Genomic DNA, 24,378 nt, shown 5'->3' on the forward strand with positions numbered 1-24,378 from the left:
TTTAAATGTCCTAGCTCAAGGTGAGGAGCCTGGATTTTGTGTTTTTTTGAAAAGCGTAATATAAATGTTATTTGTATAGTCTCATCTAATAAGTGGGACACCTAAATATCTGCCTAAATATCTGCCCCATCACAGGGAATAAGTATAGGGGTTCCTATAGGGGCTAAACAGTTAAACATTAAAAAATAAAAACGTTAAAAACCCTGACACCTGTCAAACCTCTCCACTTCCATTCAGGATCAGATACTACATTATATTTATGGATTTGTGTTACAAAACATGAGTGAAATCAGGAGAATATTTTCATTAACTTTCTTATTCAGCTTTCTTCAATAACCTTTCTCCTCTCTCTCTTTCCTTCCTAACCACTCACCACAATAAAAGTAGAACAATGACAGGAGGAGATAAATTAGGATAAGCTTACACTTTAATATAACATCTGTGAACTGACTCTGCATGTAAAAATAATGCACATGTAACATTTAGAATTTTGTCAGTAATTTAGGAATTTCATTAGCATATTAAAGAGAATCTGTATTCACAAAATGAAGTATAAACAAACATCCCTGCCTGTTTGGGGTCATCTCCTTGCCCCCTTCTGTAATATTTTTGCTGCTCTCCGCTGCAATAAAGAGGGTTAAAAAAATGTTTTATAAACTGTTTTGTAAACAAAAAAGATGGCCACCAAAACAGGAAGTACATCAGCAGAGCAGTGAACTCAGTTAATACACAGTGAGTACACAGAGAATTCAGTGAGTTACACATTTAATTCAGTCTCCAGAGGTTATGTGCAAGTTTTGAAAGAGCTCTGTGTCAATGAAGCATGACAAGCTCTGTCTTGGCTCTGCACTCTTGTCAGCCTGACAGGCAGCTTCCTCCTCAGCCAGCTATTCTTTGTTCAGTTTATCAGTCTGTGTTTATCAGCCTCACAGATAGCAGACAAGCTGACAGCGAGAGCAGGGACATTGTCTGTGAGGAATAATCATCACAGGAGCACTGGAGGGGCTTGGAAGGAGTTAACTTGTTCACATTACTGAAGAGTTGGCAGCTTTCCAGACACAGCCGACAAATCCGACATGGGAAAGATAAGTTGATTTATTACAGAGATAGTGCAAGTAGAAAGTGCTGCAGTAAGCAAGAGCACAATGGAACAGCCTTAGGAACTTGTAGGATAGGAGAAATACTGCTAAAATGTTTGTTACAGAGTCTCTTTAAAAATGTCATTGTTAAATTAGAAACAATCAATATTTTAACTCACACAGGTTCCACTGTCTGCAAAATAAGCTTAGTGAATACAACTTTGAAAAAAAAGACATATGCCAAATTCAATACATTAGGAAATGATAACACAATTAAAGGGGCTTTGTAAATCAACTCCCTCACAGTGTAATTGAATTTGTGTTGTAAAGGATGACATCAGTACCAGTAATATTGCTGCACACAGCAATATTACCATATGTTCATGCATCAGGCCCATACTGCCAATTGCCAAACTGTTTAGTTGGAAGAGACATTTGGTAATGTGCTGAACCAGTCTGCCATTTTGAAAGACAGCACGGTATATCTGTATGTGTTATTTTATGATCTGAAAGTTACAAACTTTTGTCACCTAATAACAGACATTTTTTAATTGAACCCAATCTAGTTTTTCTGGGTCACACAGGGTCCCCACAGCTTTTTATCCTTAGCTATTCAGGGCTTGTGTTCCAGTATGGGTTGCAAAGTTTTGTTACCTTTCGGTAGATGATTCTCTCAAGCAGTGTCGGACTGGGAGGTGTAAAAGCTGAGAAAATCCACCTGCTGGCCAAGCAGCAGAAACCCTGTGTTATCACTCCTAATAGAAACCTGCAGCAAGTCTTCACTGTGAGCACACTGAGCATCAACACATGATTATTGCTGTTTGACCAGCAAGTGGATTTCCCCAGATTTACCACCTCCCAGTCCAACGCTGCTTTCAAGATCCAGTCTAGAATTGCTTGTTGGTGTTCTCCAGTGTTCTGAGGAGCACTATAGCAAATCAACTCCAAAACCTGATGATTACCTGGCACGCTGGCTAATAATATTTAACTTGAGCAGCTAACCAATGAATGAAGTGCAGTTAGAACAGGTTACAGCTGAAAAGAGTAAAACCAATTTAAGTATACTGGCCCTTATTCAATATACTTTGGGCTGAATCCAATTTTCTTTTTCTCCTAAGTTGTCTATTTCACATCTTATCAGTCAAATGCCTTTTAAGCAACCTGCAAGCAAGAAAGTACTCAGAATAATTTAAACACTACTTTTTCTCCTACTTTTGTTACTTGTTTAATTGCTGAAAAGTGCTGAAAAGTTATTTTCCCAGAATACTTAGGAGAAGTAAATTGGATCAAGCCTTTTTTTTTCTCCTACGTTTTCTCCTAGGCAATAATTTTTCATCATTTTTATAAACTAACTTTTCAGCACTTGATGGAAAAAATACCAAAAAGTAGGTATTTGTTTTGCTTGCCGGTGGCTTAAAAGGCATTCTATTGATAAAGTATAAAAATATCACCTGGAAGAAAACTTTGGAGAAAAAGTGAATTTAATAAGGGCCACTGACTTGTAGGATGTATATAAGAGTTACAGCACTGCTCATGTTTCTCCATAATGTGATATATTTTTATTCATAGCTTCTGAAGAAACCTGAGAAAGGTGATGAGGTGATTAGCGAGAAACAAAAGGAGAAAATAGAAGGGAGTGAGATGGAAGAAACAAAATGGGAGAAGTCACCTTCCAGAACCAATAAGAATCGAGCCTTTGACAATTTTTCCAAGGATTTCAAGGAAAAGTAAATAATATTTTTGCTCACTTTGAAACATATTTTGCAATAGTGTTATAGTCAAGAGTGTAGCTAAATCAGGTGTAAGGGGCGATAATACACTGTACACTTTGTAGCAGAGACATTGTAACTGGCTACAATACATGTCTTTGTATAGTGAGTAGTTGCTCATGTGTGTTATAATAACACTAGTGACCTAAGCCCGTTTAAAAATGGGCTCTAGGTCTGTCACCGGCTCGTGCGTGCACACCCGCCCGCCTCGTGTGCACACACCCGCCTGCCGCGGTGCACACACCCCCACCCGCTCGGCCTGTCCTGCTTCCTGTCTTAACGGCTGTCAGTGCAGGAGATGCGCAGTAGTGCAAAAGCACTGACACAGGGACAGGACACAGGGACACTTGTATATTATTAGGTAGGATTAAAAGCAACAGTAATTTGTTGCAGGGAATGGCATAGTTACAGTCTCCAGTGTGTCAAGGCTTTCACTGTCACTGCAGACATCACACCTATACCATCTGCATGGGTGGGCTGACTGCAAAAGTATTGTGCACAATGCAAGACCCACCCATAATACATCATTTCAGCTGCTGGTTTACTGCACTCTTATAGCTGTTAATTGTACAGGCAGCTGCTTCAAGTTTTGACCATCCAGCATTCATGCCTTGAAATGACTTTGTAGCTATATATGCACTGTTCTGGCACAAATCAGCTACAGTAAAGAATTTGCACCCACTGGGACTAAACAGAAAAAGCTTAAGGATGGTACAAACATGAGCATATGCCAGCCGCCAATCAGCTATACTGTTAAAGGGAACCTTAACTGAACGGGGGGTATAGAGTTTTACTTACCTGGGGCTATTACCAGCCCCCTGCAGCAGTCCTGTGCCCTCGGCGCCGCTCTGGAATCCTCTGGTCCCCCACTGTCACTTAGTTTCGTTTTTGACGACTCACCAGTTGCCGGCCGCCATGCGTATTATTGGACGCATTCACCAATGCAATTAGCGCTATTGCGGACCGCAACGCGTACAAAAATACGCGTTGCCGCATATCTACGCGTGCGGAATGTGTCAACGCGTATTTTTGTACGCGTTGCGGTCCGCAATAGCGCTAATTGCATTGGTGAATGCGTCCAATAATACGCATAGCGGCCGGCGACTGGTGAGTCGTCAAAAACGAAACTAAGTGACAGCGGGGGACCAGAGGATTCCAGAGCGGCGCCAAGGGCACAGGACTGCTGCAGGGGGCTGGTAATAGCCCCAGGTAAGTAAAACTCTATACCCCCCGTTCAGTTAAGGTTCCCTTTAAGCTCCCTGGCGGTACGCAGTTTCAGAGGCTGCGTCCGCGGAAGGATTTTTTAAAAATAAAATGTCATTTATATGCTTTAGCTAGCACTGCGCTAGCTAACCATGTGACCCAAGCCCCGCTGCACCTTTCTGATCCTCCCGATCGCTGCTGGCAATATTTACTACTCCGCGATCCCGTGAGAGCCGCAGCTTCTCCATTCAGCTTCACTCATCGCTATATCGACGATCGAACATGATGTCTGACGTCATCGACGTCATGACGTCATGCGCAGTCCCGATCCTCCCCATAGGGAAGCCGGGAGCTGATTGGGGGGCTGCGCCATCTCGGGATCCCTGGGGGTATGTATTACGGCAGCGATCGGGGGAGAGTGGAGGGACTTGGGGGGCATAGTTAGCTAGCCAAGTGCTAGCTTAAGCATTTAAGTCACATTTTATTAAAAACAATCCTCCCGGGGCCATGTGATCCTCTCCGGCGGCTAGCCCGAACGTAGGTCTAGCTTACCGCCAGGGAGGTTAAGCTTTAGTGATCAGTGCTGTCCAACTGGTGGCCCACCAGACCTCTTGGTGCGGCCTGTCCACAGTCCACTGCTCACTTTGCTCTGCCTTACATCCTTCCGAAGGTCAGAATGAGAAAGGCAGCAGATGTCACCCCCATGCTGGGCCAACTGTAATAGTAGTCCGGATGATGCAAAGTGATATACACTCCAACATCATAGCCCAGGACCCGGACACAGGAACACAGGCCACATAACAATCATTTTTGGGTCTGTAAAATGTTACCAGGGCATTATTTTTTTACATTAGTAGGTTATTTAACTTGCATGTATGGTGTAGCAAATGTGCACAAAATTTTGAAATCTGTCCATGCATTTATGAAGTTAAATGCAGTATCTGCAAGGCAGCCAGCATTGTAACACTGGCAGACATAATGAGTTGTTTAGATAATTTAACACTTGTATTAATCTCTTCCAGAACCCAGAATGATAGTGACAAGGAACAAAGGGACAATGACCGGAGATACCGAGACAAAGAACAAGAGCGGCAGAGGTATCATCGCATCGATGATAACAGGAAGCCAAGAAACCACTACGAGTTTGAGAAGTATCTGAGGAGGAATGATGATGACCAGAAATGGGGAAAGGGATACAACCAAGACCGGGCCAAGAAAGGAGGCCACAACAACAGCTACACAGCGGATGCAGTAGACAAACTGGGTAAAGAGGACAAGTGTGATGACTTGGCATCCAAAAAGGAGCGCATAAGAAATAAGGTTCTTTTATTTTAGGATCATTTCTCATTAGCCGAAAATGCCCCAGTTAAAAAAAAAACAAGTGTTCTTTATGCATTCAACAAAAAGGCATAAAGAAACATAGAAAATTTGTTTTAGGCACAAGGAAGCTCAGAACCACAATATTTTTCTAGTAGCATCTTTTCTGGATGTTTAAATTCTGTAGATTTTTTTCAGAAGAATTGACAGAATTGATAGTATAGATGTACATCAAAGCAGTATACTGTTATTGCAAGCAAATGACACTAATCTGCATACTTGTTATGTAAATGAACAGAACTGCTCTACCATTAGAATCTTTCATGTAATCTTACAGTATATCATAAGGAATGTAGCAGGAAAGCTGACTACTGGCTGCACTACTTTGTAAAGTTGCACACAACCACACAAGCAGTTCTGGGCACAAGCATTATACAGACATGGCTACAACCAAGTGGCGTGTTTCTATGAAATGGGAGGGATAACCTCATGGTGTACACTGGAGTGGATTCTGATAGGCAGGGTAGTAATGCGACAATTCAATGCTGTCTTTTAAAGATATGGCGTGCTGGATTTTTAAATAATGTTTGGTAGGCAGCCATGCACATGCTAGATTGTTGGCTTAGATGGCCCTGAACACGCACTTTGCAAGTTCTGTTTAGCAGGTGAATAAGACTTAACAGAAAGTGGATGGGTGATCTTTCCATTTTAGTCTTCATGAGTTACAAAGGATCCTGTTAGCACAAATGGAATATATGTTCAGTATAGTACAAATAATTAATAAACATCAATCATTACACATATAGTGCATCACTGAAAAATGTAATTCCCAGTGTTCTAGTGGCGTAGCTAAGGAGCTGTGGGCCCCGATGCAAGTTTTACAATGGGGCCCCCCAAGCACTCTATACATAACAATTGATATGGCACACCAAAACCTGCCAATAGCAACTACAGTGACAGAGGTGCAAGAAGGGGATGGGGAGCAGTTTGTTAATGATTACCAATATTCAAAGTATCTATAGAAGTGATTATTACCAGCACAGGACCAATAGAGAGCTAATACTGTAGTTGAGGGAGGGCCCTTCAGGGTGCCTCTGGCCCAAGGGCCCCGATGCGGTCGCTACCTCTGCACCTCCTATTGCTACGCCCCTGCTTATGTCCATGAGGTACATATTCTACCAGGTGAACTATTTAGCAAATCGTAATTTTCTGTGTTAGCATAGTAACATGTCAATAGGGTGCCTAAAAGACATAGAGCAGCAGCAAATAATGGGTGTGGCGCACAAACTGCTGGTAATATTGACAACATTATGGACGGTTTATGTATTAGGCCCATAGTGAGCTTGCACTTAGCCAGCGTACACACGAGGTAAACCTAGAAGGTATATATTAAATAACAATTGAATAACTCTGAGGAGTAATTCATGTGTATGTATATATATATATATATATATATATATATATATATATATATATACTGTGTATATATATATATATATATATATATATATATATATATATATACACAGTGGAGGAAATAATTATTTGACCCCTCACTGATTTTGTAAGTTTGTCCAATGACAAAGAAATGAAAAGTCTCAGAACAGTATCATTTCAATGGTAGGTTTATTTTAACAGTGGCAGATAGCACATCAAAAGGAAAATCGAAAAAATAACCTTAAATAAAAGATAGCAACTGATTTGCATTTCATTGAGTGAAATACGTTTTTGAACCCCTACCAACCATTAAGAGTTCTGGCTCCCACAGAGTGGTTAGACACTTCTACTCAATTAGTCACCCTCATCAAGGACACCTGTCTTAACTAGTCACCTGTATAAAAGACACCTGTCCACAGAATCAATCAATCAAGTAGACTCCAAACTCTCCAACATGGGAAAGACCAAAGAGCTGTCCAAGGATGTCAGAGACAAAATTGTAGACCTGCACAAGGCTGGAATGGGCTACAAAACCATTAGCAAGAAGCTGGGAGAGAAGGTGACAACTGTTGGTGCAATTGTTCGAAAATGGAAGGAGCACAAAATGACCATCAATCGACCTCGCTCTGGGGCTCCACGCAAGATCTCACCTCGTGGGGTGTCAATGGTTCTGAGAAAGGTGAAAAAGCATCCTAGAACTACACGGGAGGAGTTAGTGAATGACCTCAAATTAGCAGGGACCACAGTCACCAAGAAAACCATTGGAAACACATTACACCGCAATGGATTAAAATCCTGCAGGGCTCGCAAGGTCCCCCTGCTCAAGAAGGCACATGTGCAGGCCCGTCTGAAGTTTGCCAATGAACACCTGAATGATTCTGTGAGTGACTGGGAGAAGGTGCTGTGGTCTGATGAGACCAAAATAGAGCTCTTTGGCATTAACTCAACTCGCTGTGTTTGGAGGAAGAAAAATGCTGCCTATGACCCCCAAAACACCGTCCCCACCGTCAAGCATGGGGGTGGAAACATTTTGCTTTGGGGGTGTTTTTCTGCTAAGGGCACAGGACAACTTAATCGCATTAACGGGAAAATGGACGGAGCCGTGTATCGTGAAATCCTGAACGACAACCTCCTTCCCTCTGCCAGGAAACTGAAAATGGGTCGTGGATGGGTGTTCCAGCACGACAATGACCCAAAACATACAGCAAAGGCAACAAAGGAGTGGCTCAAGAAGAAGCACATTAAGGTCATGGAGTGGCCTAGTCAGTCTCCGGACCTTAATCCAATAGAAAACCTATGGAGGGAGCTCAAGCTCAGAGTTGCACAGAGACAGCCTCAAAACCTTAGGGATTTAGAGATGATCTGCAAAGAGGAGTGGACCAACATTCCTCCTAAAATGTGTGCAAACTTGGTCATCAATTACAAGAAACGTTTGACCTCTGTGCTTGCAAACAAGGGTTTTTCCACTAAGTATTAAGTCTTTTATTGTTAGAGGGTTCAAAAACTTATTTCACTCAATGAAATACAAATCAGTTGCTATCTTTGATTTAAGGTTATTTTTTCGATTTTCCTTTTGATGTGCTATCTGCCACTGTTAAAATAATTAAAAACACACGATTGGTTCGCACGATGGCCAGGGGCCCCGGACCTCTCTCACTGGCCGGGGCCCCAAGGCCAATGCGCGATACCTGGAGGGGAGTGCAGGTGGGCCTGGACCTCTCACACCCAGGCTCTGGACCTCTCACATCCAGAAAACCCACCAACACTGCCTCCATACTGAATGCTAAATTCGACACACACAAGCAATAGAACACAGCAATACATGCATGCAGCTACATTTGAGTCGTCAGCAGGTGCTCATCAGCCAATCAGGATGCACTGTCATACACCCTTTACCTGCCATACCACATCTAGCAGCCATTAGCATTCAGGTGGGAGGCTTCAGTTGGACGCAAATCGCAAGATTGCGTTGCTAGCAGGACCGCCCCGTGCAGGCATCCCTCCCACAGGGGTCCCTCCCTAACCGCTCACCTGTCCGCCATGTCCTAGAGCTGAAAAAAAAACGTTTAAAAACACACGATTGGTTTGCACGATGGCCAGGGGCCCCGGACCTCTCTCACTGGCCGGGGCCCCAAGGCCAATGCGCGATACCTGGAGGGGAGTGCAGGTGGGCCTGGACCTCTCACACCCAGGCTCTGGACCTCTCACATCCAGAACACCCACCAACACTGCCTCCATACTGAATGCTAAATTCGACACACACAAGCAATAGAACACAGCAATACATGCATGCAGCTACATTTGAGTCGTCAGCAGGTGCTCGTCAGCCAATCAGGATGCACTGTCATACACCCTTTACCTGCCATACCACATCTAGCAGCCATTAGCATTCAGGTGGGAGGCTTCAGTTGGACGCAAATCGCAAGATTGCGTCGCTAGCAGGACCGCCCCGTGCAGGCATCCCTCCCACAGGGGTCCCTCCCTAACCGCTCACCTGTCCGCCATGTCCTAGAGCTGAAAAAAAAACGTTTAAAAACACACGATTGGTTTGCACGATGGCCAGGGGCCCCGGACCTCTCTCACTGGCCGGGGCCCCAAGGCCAATGCGCGATACCTGGAGGGGAGTGCAGGTGGGCCTGGACCTCTCACACCCAGGCTCTGGACCTCTCACATCCAGAACACCCACCAACACTGCCTCCATACTGAATGCTAAATTCGACACACACAAGCAATAGAACACAGCAATACATGCATGCAGCTACATTTGAGTCGTCAGCAGGTGCTCGTCAGCCAATCAGGATGCACTGTCATACACCCTTTACCTGCCATACCACATCTAGCAGCCATTAGCATTCAGGTGGGAGGCTTCAGTTGGACGCAAATCGCAAGATTGCGTCGCTAGCAGGACTGCCCCATGCAGGCATCCCTCCCACAGGGGTCCCTCCCTAACCGCTCACCTGTCCGCCATGTCCTAGAGCTGAAAAAAAACGTTTAAAAACACACGATTGGTTCGCACGATGGCCAGGGGCCCCGGACTAGTGTTGGGCGAACACCTGGATGTTCGGGCCGAACAGGCCGAACATGGGCCAGATGTTCGGCATGTTCGGCCCGAACGCCGAACTCAATGGAAGTCAATGGGACCCCCGAACATGCCTATTTTGGGGGCCCTATGGGGTCGCAGGCATAAGGGGAGAGCATGCCCCGATCGCGGGGGGGGGGGGGGGGGGGTCGGAAATTCCCCCCACCCCCTCCGCTAGCGCTCCCCCCTCTGCCCGCTTCCCCATAAAAAAAGTTTGAGGCAAGTTAAATAGTACTTGGTGGCTGGAGCCAGTCATATTGCACCACATCACTGGAATTACCTGTCATGGTGAATGTATGTTCCAGACTCACATGTATTACAAGCATACTTTTTACTGGAGGATAGGGCCACAGTGCTCAAGAGATACACGATGGCAGACCAGACCGGGGCAGGAGATAGCAGAGATTTATAATGACAGAGCAATGTGGGACAGAAGGATACAGGATCAGAATGTGAGGTAATGGCAGTGTGAGATGGAGCAGGAGGCAGCAGGGATCACTATGAGGGTAGAGGAATTGGACAGAAGTTGTAAGAAGTAAGAAGTTGTGCAGCAGGGTTATAGAAGTATGAAGTGGTGGGGATCATGGTGACAGTGATGCTGGGTGGGACAGTAGGTATTCGTGATTAGTAGAGATGACCCGAACCTCCGATTTTCGGTTCGCGAACCTCCCGCGAAAGTTCGGTTCGCGCAAACTTTCGCGAACCTCAATAGACTTCAATGGAGAGGCGAACTCTGAAAACTAGAAAAATGTATGCTGGCCACAAAAGTGATGAAAAAGATGTTTCAAGGGGTCTAACACCTGGAGGGGGGCATGGATGAGTGGGATAGACGCCAAAAGTCCCCGGGAAAAATCCGGATTGGACGCAAAGCAGTGTTTTAAGAGCAGAAATCATATTGAATGCTAAATTGCAGGCCTAAAGTGCTTTAAAACATCTTGCATGTGTATACATCAATCAGGGAGTGTAATTAGAGTACAGCTTCACACTGACACACCAAACTCACTGTGTAACGCACTGCAAACAGCTGTTTGCGTAGTGACGGCCGTGCTGGACTGATGCACACCATGGCCAGAGTGTAGGCCGTGGCGGTTTTCAATCCCATATGGTCTGTGGTAGCTCAATGATAGAACAACAGTGACTGTCCAGCTGATCAAATTTGGTCTGTCCACAATGAAGCAACGACCTTATTATATTTGGAAAAATAATTGCGGCCTGGTATCTTCCACTGTGGTGTCCCAATGGCCACAAGTTTACGGAAGGCCTCAGAGACCACCAGCTTGTATGGTAACAGCTGGCGAGCTAACAGTTCCGCCACACCTGCTGTCAGATGCCGGGCAAGGGGGTGACTGGCAGAAATTGTCTTCTTCCGCTCAAAGATTTCCTTCACGGACACCAGGCTGCTGTGGGCAGAGGAGCAGAAACCGCTCAAGAGCAGAGGCGGAGTGGAGGAGGGTGGCTGTGAAGGTGCAAGCGAAAAAGCGGCTGAAGATGCTGCACCTGAAGGAGGAACAGGAGAAGGAGGGTGGCTTTTCTTTTGTGTGCTGCTTTTGCTCAGGTGCTCTTCCCATTGCAGTTTGTGCCTTTTCTCCAGGTGCTTTCGTAAAGCACTTGTCCCTACGTGAGTGTTGGCCTTTCCACGGCTCAATTTTTGGAGGCAGAGAGAACAGATGGCATTGCTCCGATCTGAGGCAGAGACATTAAAAAAATTCCAAACCGCTGAGCCCCCCGGTGGTGATGGCACTATGGTGGCATCAGCAGCTGACGTTGAAGGGCATGTTGGCAGGCTGTACATAGGTGGCGATACATGGCGCCTGACACTGCCATCAGCTGTTTCTGATGACGATCTCCTCCTGCTTCTTTCAGGAACTCGTCTCATCCTACTCCTCTCTGACTCCCCCTCTGAACTGTCCCCTTTGTCATCTTGTCTCTTAGGAACCCATGTGGGATCCGTATCATCATAATCATCCTGCCCAGCTTCGCTTGCCTCAGACACCTCCAAAACTGCACCAACAGAAGGTACTTCATCATCCTCCTCCTCACGTATTACGTCCATAGTGTCGCCGCCTAACTCAGACATATGAGGTGGTGTAACTTGCTTAGCGCCTTCATCTGGTTGTAACAATAATGGCTGTAAATCAGTTAATTCTCCACCAATTAACTACTGCGAAGTGTCAAATGCAACGGATGTGGTGCTTGTAGTAGTGCTGGTGGCTGTGGAAGATGAGGTGTTCTGTGTTAAATAGTCAACCACATCCTGACAATCTTGAGAGTTGATGGGACGTGCCTTCTTCTGAGCACTGCACATCAACACGACCTCGCACAGACTTGCCAGGTGGCCTTCCTCTGGGTCTGCCTCTACCTGTTTTGTCCGCTGTGCCCATATCGGGGGGGATGAAGTGAAAGGTATGCACTGACTTGACTAATACAATGTGCAGTCACACAGGTGCAGTTAACAGGTATGCACGGAGTGGTATATCACACTGCGTGCACTCACGTAGGTAGGTGGGTGCACTGAACACAACAGGTAGGTATATGCAATGATGGGTATTACAATGTGCTCCTGTTACACACAGACAGGTACCGGACAGGCATAGTGACACTGCGAGCGCTCAACTCACGTAGGTAGGTGGGTGAGTGCACTGTGAACAACAGGTAGGTAGGTATATGTAGTGATGGGTATTACAATGTGCACCTGTCACACACAGACAGGTAGCGGACAGGCACAGTGACACTGCGTGCGCTCAACTCACATAGGTAGGTGGGTGCACTGTGAACAACAGGTAGGTAGGTAGGTAGGTATATGCAGTGATGGGTATTACAATGTGCACCTGTCACACACAGACAGGTAGCGGACAGGCACAGTGACACTGCGTGCGCTCAACTCACGTAGGTAGGTGGGTGCACTGTGAACAACAGGTAGGTAGGTATATGCAGTAATGGGTATTACAATGTGCACCTGTCACACACAGACAGGTAGCGGACAGGCACAGTGACACTGCGTGCGCTCAACTCACGTAGGTAGGTGGGTGCACTGTGAACAACAGGTAGGTAGGTATATGCAGTGATGGGTATTACAATGTGCACCTGTCACACACAGACAGGTAGCGGACAGGCACAGTGATACTGCGTGCACTCTACTCACGTAGGTAGGTGGGTGCACTGTGAACAACAGGTAGGTAGGTTGCGTTTTTCATGCGCTTTTGAAATGCGCTTTAACGAGTTTAAACGCATCAAAACACATAAAACGCATTTCAAAAACAAATGAAAACCGCATGCAGTTTTACGCCTTTTTATAAACGCAGCAGTAGGCTCAGGCCCTAAGTGTCCTTTCACACTATGTGCTATACCATCCGTTTTTTTGACAGAATGCACTTAGGATGCAGTAAGAAAGGTACACAGTCTATTTGACTTTTATGTTACCATTCACATTAGACAAAGCGTTCCAGAGCGTTATGTTGTAACCCTTCGGGGAGCTTTTAATCATAAGATGCAAGCGTGTTCCTGTTGGGTGATACCTGTCGAACCGCAACTTCCCGTTGTCATGTCGTGTGTCATAACGTGGGTTTCTGTTCTTGTTAGCTAGTGGGAAAGGGCCCTAAGATGGTAGAGGTGACAGTGGCAATGGAGCAGGGAGAGAAGGTACAGGAGACATGAAATGGAGTCTAATGCTGGGCATACACGGTGAGATAATGCGGCGGAAGCGAGCCAGCGGCTCGATGACGGCGCATTACCGCTCGTCCGCACGTGCGCGCGGATCGATTCCCGGTCGTCTCCGTGGGCGCTTCCTTATCAGCGCTTCGTTTTCTGCATTGTCCGCCTGCTGGGATCGATCACAGTATCGATCCGCTGCGGTGATCGGACATGTTGGATATTATCAATCGAGCCATCAGCGGCTCGATTGATAAGAACTATCGCGCCGTGTATGCCCAGTATAAGGAATCTGTTACCTATTTTGAAAAATAAAACTATTACCAAGCATTGTATTTTGTGTGTTAATAAATGGTGGAATGGTTAGCCAGTTGCGCCTTATCACTGCCATAGAATAACAGGGACTACTATATTGAGGGTCATTTGTGAACCATAATTTGTGAGAGTAACATTTCATATACTTCACCCACATGTACCTGTGGGGTGTCACAGCCAGTGCTGCTCATCAGGATACCGGATATCCGAGTAGACTCGGATATCCGAACTTTTTAGGCCTATCCGATCGGATCCCGGATATCTGGACGGTAATCCGGATAGCTCTATGCGGATAGTTGGTCGCATGACCCGGATACCCGCGGATACCGGTCGGATATCCGAATCCGGGTACTGTAACCATGGAGATGACGTCCATGACGTCATTCAGCCAATCAGAGCGCTCCCAGCCTAAGCCCAAGCACCCAATCACAGAGGGGAACCTTGGCCAGTCCCTCCTGTATATAAGGAGGGGGCCATGTTAAGAATCTCGTCCTTGCTTTGTGACTACCACTGTGATAGGTTGTCCAGTGTGTTTGGCTGAAGCAAGTACATTATCCCAGTGATAACCCAGCGTTTTAACACTAAAACACCTTCTGGTTTTACTGTTTTACTGTGTTGTAGTTAGCTTAGCTAGTCTGTGTAATTTGTTAGTGTCAGTCAGTCTTTCAGCTGCAGCAGCTGCCTGTGCCTGCTACTAGGTCCTGTGTCTTTGTGTGTGCTGTGTCTGTGTGCACACACTCCAGGCTCCTTGCTGCTGGCTGGGCTGCTATTATACTGTGGTTTTATATTGTGTAGTTGCAGTGCTAGTACTACAGATTATTGCTGCTGTGCTGCTGAGTGAGCAGTGTCAGTGTGTTTAGTTGTTGTACTCTGCTCCTGTCTGTCAATCTGCTGATAATTTCCAAGCCCGCCGCCAATAATAAAAGTGCACCAAGTACCCCACACACATCATCTGTGACGTCGACTCATCAGTGACAGTGAGTCTTGTACTATGTCTGGCACTGGCAGTGTGAGACGGGGGAGGGGCAAGGCCAGAAGGAGAGTGAGCAACATTGCGGCCTCTGGCAGCAGTTCTGCCGCATCAGTCATTCCGCCGCTACCCACTGGCAGTCACGCTGCAGAGACGCAGCAGCGTGTTGCGTCAATTTTCAAGCAGGGTCAGCGGCGCAGATTGGAGGAGAAGGACGCCGCGTCTGTGATGCAGCAGATGGCGCATGACGAGGAGCAAGCCAGTGACAGTGAGGCCACCACCACCAGCCCTAGCCCTAGAGAAAATATTCTCAGCAAAATTGGCTTTACAGAAGAGTCTGAGATGCTGACAGTAATTGTTGGGGGGAGCCCGTCCATGATGTGTCAGCAGAAGAGGAGTTTGAGGCGGGCTCATCATCCCAGCAGTTTGACGAAGGGGAGTTTGATGATGAGGTGAAGGACCCGGACTACCAGCGACCGGAGGGGCATGTCAGCTCTGACTCTGAGGAGGAGGAGTCAGTGGGTCTGGCACGCAGGTTGAGCATTGCAGGGATTGGCAGGAGCAGTAGTGGGCATGGAATACGTGACCCGCAGGCTGCTGCTCCATCTGTCAGTGGCACGACTACCACCAGCCGCACCACTCAACCCCAGGCCCCAACCACCACCGGGAGAAAATCCACAGCAGCATCCCGTTCTGAGCCACGTAAGGGAAAACTCCAATCCCCAATATGGCAGTTTTTCCATCTGCCCTCACTGGATAGCAAATTTGTAACGTGCAAATTATGCCATGTGAAGCTGAGCAGAGGGTCTCACCCCTCCAGTTATGGCACCTCCAGCTTCATAAACCATCTGGGCAATAAGCACAAACCTGAGCATCAGGAATTCAAGAGGCTGAAGGAAGCTGGCGCTGGCCCTTGCAGAGGTCAGAGCACTATAACCAGCTTTGCCACCACTGCTGACACTGAGGCCTGTTCAGGCAGCCAGTCCTCCTCAGTGGTCTCCTCTGCTCTCTCCTCGGCTTCACGTGCAAGCCTAAAACGCCCCCACCACCAGACCCTGCTGAGTGACTCTTTTGTGGTCAGGGCTCAGCCTCCCGGCAGCCGTCGCATACGCCAGCTGAACGGCTTGCTGACACAGGCCATGTCCTCCCAGCTCCTCCCGTACTCGTTTGTGCAGGAGGGGAGCCGGATGCGTGCGCTCCTGCAGTGCGCAGCGCCGGATTGGCCAATCCCCAGCCGGCACTACTTCGCACGCAAGGCCATCCCAGCACTGCACCTCTTTGTGAAGGCCAACGTGGAGCGTGGGCTGGATCATGCGCTTGGTGCACGCGTCCATGTGACAATGGACTCATGGAGCAGCCGGTTCAGGACAGGCCGCTATTTGTCCTTCACCGCGCACTGGGTCAGTTTGGTGGAAGGGGGTGAAGAGGAGACAGCAGCATCATCACCCCGGTGGGTGGTGCCACCCCGCAGCAGGGTCAGGGGAAGTGCAGCAGCTTCCAGCTCTGATCCGGTTCCATCCGCCGCCAAACAACCCCGCCTCAGCAGCAGCGTGAAGGCCCACCACTGCCAAGCGCTGCTGCAGATGGTCACGGTGGGCAAGAACAAGGTGACGGCAGACCACGTCTTGGCCAAGCTCCGAGAGCAAGAGAGGAGTTGGCTGACCCCCAGAGGCCTCAGAGTCGGAGAGGTGGTGGCCGACAATGGGGCAAACTTGGTTGCCGCCATCCAGCGGGGAAACCTCACCCACATCCCCTGTCTGGCCCACGTCCTGAACCTAGTGGTGCAGAAATTCCTGCACACCTACCAGGGGATGGACACTCTTTTGGGAGCGGCAAGGAAAATGGTGGGTCATTTTCGCCGCTCGGGTAGTGCCACAGCGACCCTTACAGCCGTGCAGCTGGAGCTGAACCTCCCACAGCACCGCCTCATTATAGATGTTCCAACACGCTGGAATTCCACCCTGGCGATGTTGGAACGTCTGGTTGAACAGAGGCGGGCTGTCAACCTGTACCTGGCCAGAGCCACCATGGATGCCAACTTGTTGGGGACCGGCACCACCCACCTCCCAGACATCATCCGCCCTGCTGAGTGGGGAAAAATGCAGCTGGTGTGCTTTGTGCTGGCACCCTTCCTGGAGGCCACCAACATGGTCAGCCGGGACCATGCGTCGCTGTGTGAGTGGTTGACCATTGTGTGCATGCTGGACAAGGCCCTCGATGCTCTTCTGGAAGTGGGAGAGGAAGCCTTGATCCAGCAGGAGCAGCAGCAGCAAACTTCGCAGTCCACCTCTGTGCAGCAGGAGGAGGATTCGGAGGAGTTGGAGGTCCCTGACCTTGAAGAGGAGGGGGCACAGCGGAGTGCAGCTGCAGTAGTGCGGGGGTGGAGAGAGCAAGATGAGGCTCCGGAATCAGAGGAGGACGACAGCACTGTCAGCGGTGCAGAAGATGATAGGTCAGCAGAGATGGCAGCCCTCTTCCCCATGGCAGTGCACATGCTGCAGTGCCTGCGCAAAGACCCAAGGGTGAAGCAGATGAGTGCTCGGGAGGACATCTGGATCACCCTGATGCTGGACCCACGGCTGAAGGGGAAGCTGGCTCAGTTCCTGCCTGTAGGAGGAGACCCTGTGCACCGAATCAGGGACTTGCAGCGGATTCTGGTTCGGCGCTTGGAGGAAGCCTTCCCCCGGACTCCCACCCCCCCTGCTGTCTCAGTCCAGCCAGCACAGCAGCAGGTGCCTGCATCCAGCATCAGCAGGCGCCCAACAAACCTGCTGTCTCTGACAAAGGCGCTCTATGCCACACCAGTACCGCTGCCTACAGAGGAGGTGCCTGCAGCAGCATCCGGCTCTCAAAGCCAGAACCAGCACCTGACCCGGATGGTGGCCGACTATATGGGGTCCTATAGCGGGCTTGACACCGACACCCCTGTGGACCCCTTGGAGTACTGGGTGAAGCACCTGGATATCTGGGGCGAGCTGGCGCAATACGCCCTGGAAGTGCTGTCCTGCCCGCCTTCCAGCGTTATGTCGGAAAGGTGCTTCAGTGCGGCCGGTGGCGTGGTCACTGAGAAGCGCTCTTGTCTGTCAGGCCAGTCTGTGGACAGACTGACTTTTTTAAAGATGAACGAGGCTTGGGCGGTTGGTGAGTTCCTGGCCCCTGTTGTTGGCAAGAGGGGGAAATGAAGTGGCTGAGTGGTAATCACTATGCCTGCTTCACCACCCTTTACCACCACAACCTCCTGACTCCATCTTCATGAAGCCAGGTTCTTATTTTTTGAACCGTGGTACCTGCCATGGTCAACTATCTAAACACAATAGCTGTGTAATTTTTTTGGAGGTGTCTGTGCTGTCCGAGTTGTGGGGAGGCCCCAACTGCGTCAGTACGACCGCTTCCTGGAACCTCTCCTAATTTTTTACTGTGCCGTGGTACCTACAACAGTGCCATGGTCAACTATCTAAACACAATAGCTGTGTAATTTTTTTGGAGGTGTCTGTGCTTTCCGAGTTGTGGGGAGGCCCCAACTGCGGCAGTACGACCGCTTCCTGGAACCTCTCCTAATTTTTTACTGTGCCGTGGTACCTACAACAGTGCCATGGTCAACTATCTAAACACAATAGCGGGGAAATGAAGTGGCTGAGTGGTAATCACTATGCCTGCTTCACCACCCTTTACCACCACAACCTCCTGACTCCATCTTCATGAAGCCAGGTTCTTATTTTTTGAACCGTGGTACCTGCCATGGTCAACTATCTAAACACAATAGCTGTGTAATTTTTTTTGGAGGTGTCTGTGCTGTCCGAGTTGTGGGAAAGCCCCAACTGCGGCAGTACGACCGCTTCCTGGAACCTCTCCTAATTTTTTTACTGTGCCGTGGTACCTACAACAGTGCCATGGTCAACTATCTAAACACAATAGCTGTGTAATTTTTTTGGAGGTGTCTGTGCTGTCCGAGTTGTGGGGAGGCCCCAACTGCGGCAGTACGACTGCTTCCAGATACCACTCTGATGTTGATTGACAGCCATTTTTTTTTGGGGGGGGGGGGATTTTAAGTCCCCACATCATCAGTGTTTCCCTTTTCAAAATTATGATGCTACATGCCTCATATACCCTAAAAAACCTTTTTAAAGCAATTTAAAGGCCACTTCCGGGATTAAACCCGGATATCCGAATCCGGTCGGATACTACGGTCGGATATCCGATCGGAAAATTTTGAATTCGGATATCCGACCCGGATCGGACAGCGGGGTATCCGGATCCGAATCAGATCCGGATTTTGAAAAGGGGTATCCGAGCAGCACTGGTTACAGCAGGAAGAAATTTAGATGCAGATGTGAAATGTCAGTCTGCAGAGCAGGTAAGGAGAAAGTCCAGTAACCATCCTATAAAACTGTGTGCTGAATACTGTTTCTGTGTGATTTCCATCTGTTTACTACGTAGTAATTGCTCAGTGACTGTGCTGCTGTCTATTTTGGGAAATGTGTCCTAGTTTCACCAGGGAAGTAAATGAGCACTGCAGATTCAGGCAATTAAGAATGTCAGCTGCAACAAAGTATCACTAATGAGTCCATAGTGCTGCTTGCACTCAGAAGTGTAACTATGTGAGCAAACCATGCAGTGTGCTCTATAGCAGAATATTTGCCAAGCTGTAGCAATTGCTGTGCAGCCATTACGGTATGCTCAGAGCTACAGAGAGTTTAAAGGGATACTGTAGGGGGGTCGGGGGAAAATGAGCTAAACTTACCCGGGGCTTCTAATGGTCCCCCGCAGACATCCTGCGTTGGCGCAGCCACTCACCGATGCTCCGGCCCCGCCTCCAGTTCACTTCTGGAATTTCAGACTTTAAAGTCAGAAAACCACTGCGCCTGCACGCCCGTGTCCTCGCTCCCGCTGATGTCACCAGGAGTGTACTGCGCAGATACAGACCATACTGGGCCTGCGCTGTGCGCTCTTGATTACATCAGCGGGATTGAGGACACGGCAACGCAGGCGCAGTGGTTTTCAGACTTTAAAGTCTGAAATTCCAGAAGTGAACCCGGAGGCGGGGCCGGAGCATCGGTGAGTGGCTGCGCCAACACAGGATGTCTGCGGGGGACCGTTAGAAGCCCCGGGTAAGTTCAACTCATTTTCCCCTGACCCCCCTACAGTATCCCTTTAAAGTGCAGAGAAAATAGTGCGCAGATATCCACAAATAGCATTCTAGGATATTCCTCATATTTTCAGCGGCTGAAGACATTACAATGCTAAATAATATTTTGTATTCATTCATTAGTGTGATATATCCTTGAGACATTCAGGCCCAGTGCACACCGAGCAGTTTTAGGAGCGATCCACCAACTGCATCCGTCAGTGAAAACGCTTGGCTAATGTATTTCAATGGGATGGTGCACACCAGCGGTTTGAGGTTTTTAGCAAACCGCAAAGTGCCTCCTGCTGCACGTTTGTGGTTTGCAGAAGCGTTTCTGACTCAGTGTAAAGTATAGGAAAAATGCAAACCGCTGTGGAAAACGCTACATCAGAGCGGTTTTCCAAGCGTTTTTGTTACAGAAGCTGTTCAGTAACAGCTTTTACTGTAACAATATTTGTAATCTGCTACACAGAAACGCTCCCAAAAACGCTAGGCATGTTTAGAAAACGTCTCTAAACATGCCTAGAATCGTTCTGAAATCAGCTCCAAAAACCGCTAGCGTTTTGACGATCTGCTAGCGGTTTTGGTGTGCACTGGGCCTCAGATGACAATGTTAAATACACAAACAGCCTGAAAGTAGACAGTGCTCTGAAAATGAACCAGTCACAAGCTTATGAAGCAGAAGTTCAGGTGCCCATTAACTGTACAATTTTTAGCAAATGATCCAATTTTTAGCAAACGATCCAACTTGCGATCATAACCAAACCAGTTGTGATCATATGTATGAAAAATCCGCCATGCCAAACAATTCATCAAGTAAATGGGAACCTGTAAAAAAAAAATGTAAACAGATACTTACCTAAGGAGAGGGAAGGCTCTGGGTCATATAGAGCCGATCCTGCATCCATATCAGGTAAATATTAAGCGTCCCTTGGGCCACTCTGCATTAGGCTGTGGGAGGCACAATACAATGTGGCTGGCAAACAAAACATTTATGGTAAGCGTTTCAATGAATAATCTTTATATCTATGCCTGTAAATGGGCTTTAACCATTGCAGACCCAGTGATTTGCAGTGACCTACAGTCATTAGCAGTCTCTGGTGGATCTGTATATTATATACAGCTTACCTCATGTTAGTACACAGTTTAAGAGTGTTATCATAATTACAGGACATCTGTAGTGCTCAACTTTTTCATCTATATATTCATGACATTTTTGTTCTCTGGTTTCTCATGCCCCTCCAGTGTGACTTAACATAAACATTCCTCTACCTTCACCAGACTAAAGAATGGTTTCCCCAACACAGTAAGCCAGTGTACTAAGGGATCTCCAGTGGTTGCCAAGGTTGCCAGTGGGAATACCGTTCATGATCCAGCAAATCTGGACTGGATGCTTTAAAACGTGTCTTCTGTTAAGTGGTTAGGATTTGACTCTGTCACCTGAATCAGGATTACTGAGAGGTTTGTGAGTGTGTCTGCGGTTTCATGTAGCATCCACCACAGAGTTTTCGTTTGTCAAAAATCCAGGACAACCTGAATTTATTTTAAAAAAGTCCTCAATGTGGATATCTGCATTGAACTGCAATCACACAGTTAGGAATACTGGGTACAGTGGTTTGCAAAAGTATTCGGCCCCCTTGAAGTTTTCCACATTTTGTCATATTACTGCCACAAACATGAATCAATTTTATTGGAATTCCACGTGAAACATTAATACAAAGTGGTGTACACGTGAGAAGTGGATCGAAAATCATACATGATTCCAAACATTAAAAAAAAAAAAATAACTGCAAAGTGGGGTGTGCGTAATTATTCAGCCCCCTGAGTCAATACTTTTTAGAACCACCATTTGCTGTAATTACAGTTGCCAGTCTTTTAGGGTATGTCTCTACCAGCTTTGCACATCTAGAGACTGAAATCCTTGCCCATTCTTCTTTGCAAAACAGCTCCAGCTCAGTCAGATTAGATGGACAGCATTTGTGAACAGCAGTTTTCAGATCTTGCCACAGATTCTTGATTGGATTTTGGAAGGTGGACCTCTGCCCCAGTCTCAAGTCTTTTGCAAACTCCAAGAGGTTTTCTTTCAAGATTGCCCTGTATTTGACTCCATCCATCTTCCCATCAACTCTCACCAGCTTCCCTGACCCTGCTGAAGAGAAGCACCCCCAGAGCATGATGCTACCACCACCATATTTGATAGTGAAGATGGTGTGTTCAGAGTGATGTGCAGTGTTAGTTTTCCGCCACACATAGCGTTTTGCATTTTGGCCATAAAGTTCCATTTTGGTCTCATCTGACCAGAGCACCTTCTTCCACATGGTTGCTGTGTCCCCCACATGGCTTGTGGCAAACTACAAACGGGACTTCTTATGATTTTCTGTTAACAATGGCTTTCTTCTTGCCACTCTTCCATAAAGGCCAACTTTGTGCAGTGCACGACTAATGGTTGTCCAATGGACAGATTCCGACCACCTGAGCTGTAGATCTCTGCAGCTCGTCCAGAGTCACCATGGCTCTTGACTGCATTTCTGATCAGCGCTCTCCTTGTTCGGCCTGTGAGTTTAGGTGGACGACCTTGTCTTAGTAGGTTTACAGTTGTGCCATACTCCTTCCATTTCTGAATGATCACTTGAACAGTGCTCCGTGGGATGTTCAAGGCTTTGGAAATCTTTTTGTAGCCTAAGCCTGGTTTAAATTTCTCAATAACTTTATCCCTGACCTGTCTGGTGTGTTCTTTGGACTTCATGGTGTTGTTGCTCCCAATATTCTCTTAGACAACCTCTGAGGCCGTCACAGAGCAGCTGTATTTGTACTGACATTAGATTACACACAGGTGCACTCTATTTAGTCATTAGCACTCATCAGGCAATGTCTATGGGCAACTGACTGCACTCAGACCAAAGGAGGCCGAATAATTATGCACACCCCACTTTGCAGTTATTTTTTTGTAAAAAATGTTTGGAATCATGTATGATTTTCATTCCACTTCTCATGGGTACACCACTTTGTATTGGTCTATCACGTGGAATTCCAATGAAATTGATTTATGTTTGTGGCAGTAATGTGACAAAATGTGGAAAACTTCAATACTTTTGCAAACCACTGTATGTAATAACGTTTCAGTAAATCCAACTATGTTACAATGTGACCCAGGTAAGGATCGATCTCATCATGAAATCTCTCAGGAATCATCTTTTCAACCTCACCTATTTAGCCCGCCTGGCCGCCCCCTAATGTTAATGTGCCCCGGTGCCTGTATGTTGTAGATTTCACCTGTCCAGCTGCGACTACGCAACTTCTGGTCTCCTCCCTCCTCCGCTGTTTCCCATGGCCCGAAAACATTCAGGCATGTTTGTTGTGGCACCGATTTTTATACAATTCAAAAATTTGATCAAATCATTTATCGAATTACTATATGTATGGCCACCTTCCGAAAATATAGTTTGTTTTTTTTAATTATTAGCAGGAGACAGACAGAGCTCAGGTGTCTGCGATTGAGCTGTTTGTCAGTTCTCTCACTTCTATGAATGACTAATAAAACTGATGTTCTGAGGTGAAGCCACTGCCCCTCTCCTTTCAATGTTTTCAGTGGCTAACCACCTGGTTGTGTGACCCTTCTCAGAGCACAGTAGACAGCACATGTGTTCCCTGAGAGCAGAATCTGCTGTGGGATTGGCTTTAGCTTGTGACAATGTCAGGTTTGTAGCTGTAAAAGCAAATATTTGGATACCATTGTATTTCAGAACTTGCCATCTTTTATGTCATGTTCAGTCTGTTAACAGTTGGTTGTGGCTTACCTTGCACAGGATCGCCCGGCCATGCAGCTGTACCAACCAGGAGCTCGCAGTCGCATAACTACAGGATTTACAAGTAAATATGTGGAAGAGACTGATTACAGAAAGAATGATGCAGACAATATATCAGGACGAAGCTCAGAGAAGAGTGAAGATGCTGGGTAGAATGTTGTGAGAAGAAAGTGCTTCATGCAAGTGCGCTGTCCTAATGACACTAGTGGGGGCCTTAGACTATGGACTGCTCAAGCCAAACCACATCTTGCCTGCCTCATTCTTTCCCAGGAAGAGGAAGGAGAAAGAATATTCCTTTCTGCAGTTTGTTCACCCTTTGAGTGCCAAAGAGCTCCTAATAAATTGTAGATTATGCATTCTGTGAAGTCCAGGTTCACTTTACAGAGGACAAAATGTTTAATGTTGATTTAATCAGTTTTATGTCAATGCTGTCTTTGACTTTACACTCCACAAAAGATTAACAAAGTCCTTTCATAGTGAATGGACAGAGCAGGTTGAATGTGGTAAGTAAATTTAGGAGTAATGTACAATTCATGATTATTACGTACCATATGTTTTGCTCCATAAGACACACTTTTTCCCCTCCAAAAGTGTTTGTGTTGGGTGGGTGGTGGTGGAGGGGGGTGTCTT

General features: G+C 47.1%; 1 protein-coding gene across 3 annotated transcripts in view; it reads left to right on the forward strand.

Annotated features, from left to right (window-relative positions):
- The window catches only part of UPF3A (UPF3A regulator of nonsense mediated mRNA decay), a 38,668-nt gene extending 14,564 nt beyond the window's left edge, over positions 1-24,104 (forward strand). For 2 of the 3 annotated variants that reach the window (XM_068268226.1, XM_068268228.1), the window contains exons 8-10: positions 2,649-2,806; positions 5,074-5,371; positions 23,749-24,104. In XM_068268226.1, the coding sequence (XP_068124327.1) occupies positions 2,649-2,806; positions 5,074-5,371; positions 23,749-23,901 (609 nt within the window). In that variant the 3' untranslated portion in view covers positions 23,902-24,104. The remainder of the gene's footprint in view (positions 1-2,648; positions 2,807-5,073; positions 5,372-23,748) is intronic. The other variant, XM_068268227.1, reaches the window with a different exon arrangement.
- Positions 24,105-24,378: the final 274 nt, after the last annotated feature.

The sequence above is a fragment of the Hyperolius riggenbachi genome, chromosome 2 (assembly GCF_040937935.1).
Source record: "Hyperolius riggenbachi isolate aHypRig1 chromosome 2, aHypRig1.pri, whole genome shotgun sequence".
Lineage (NCBI taxonomy): Eukaryota > Metazoa > Chordata > Amphibia > Anura > Hyperoliidae > Hyperolius > Hyperolius riggenbachi.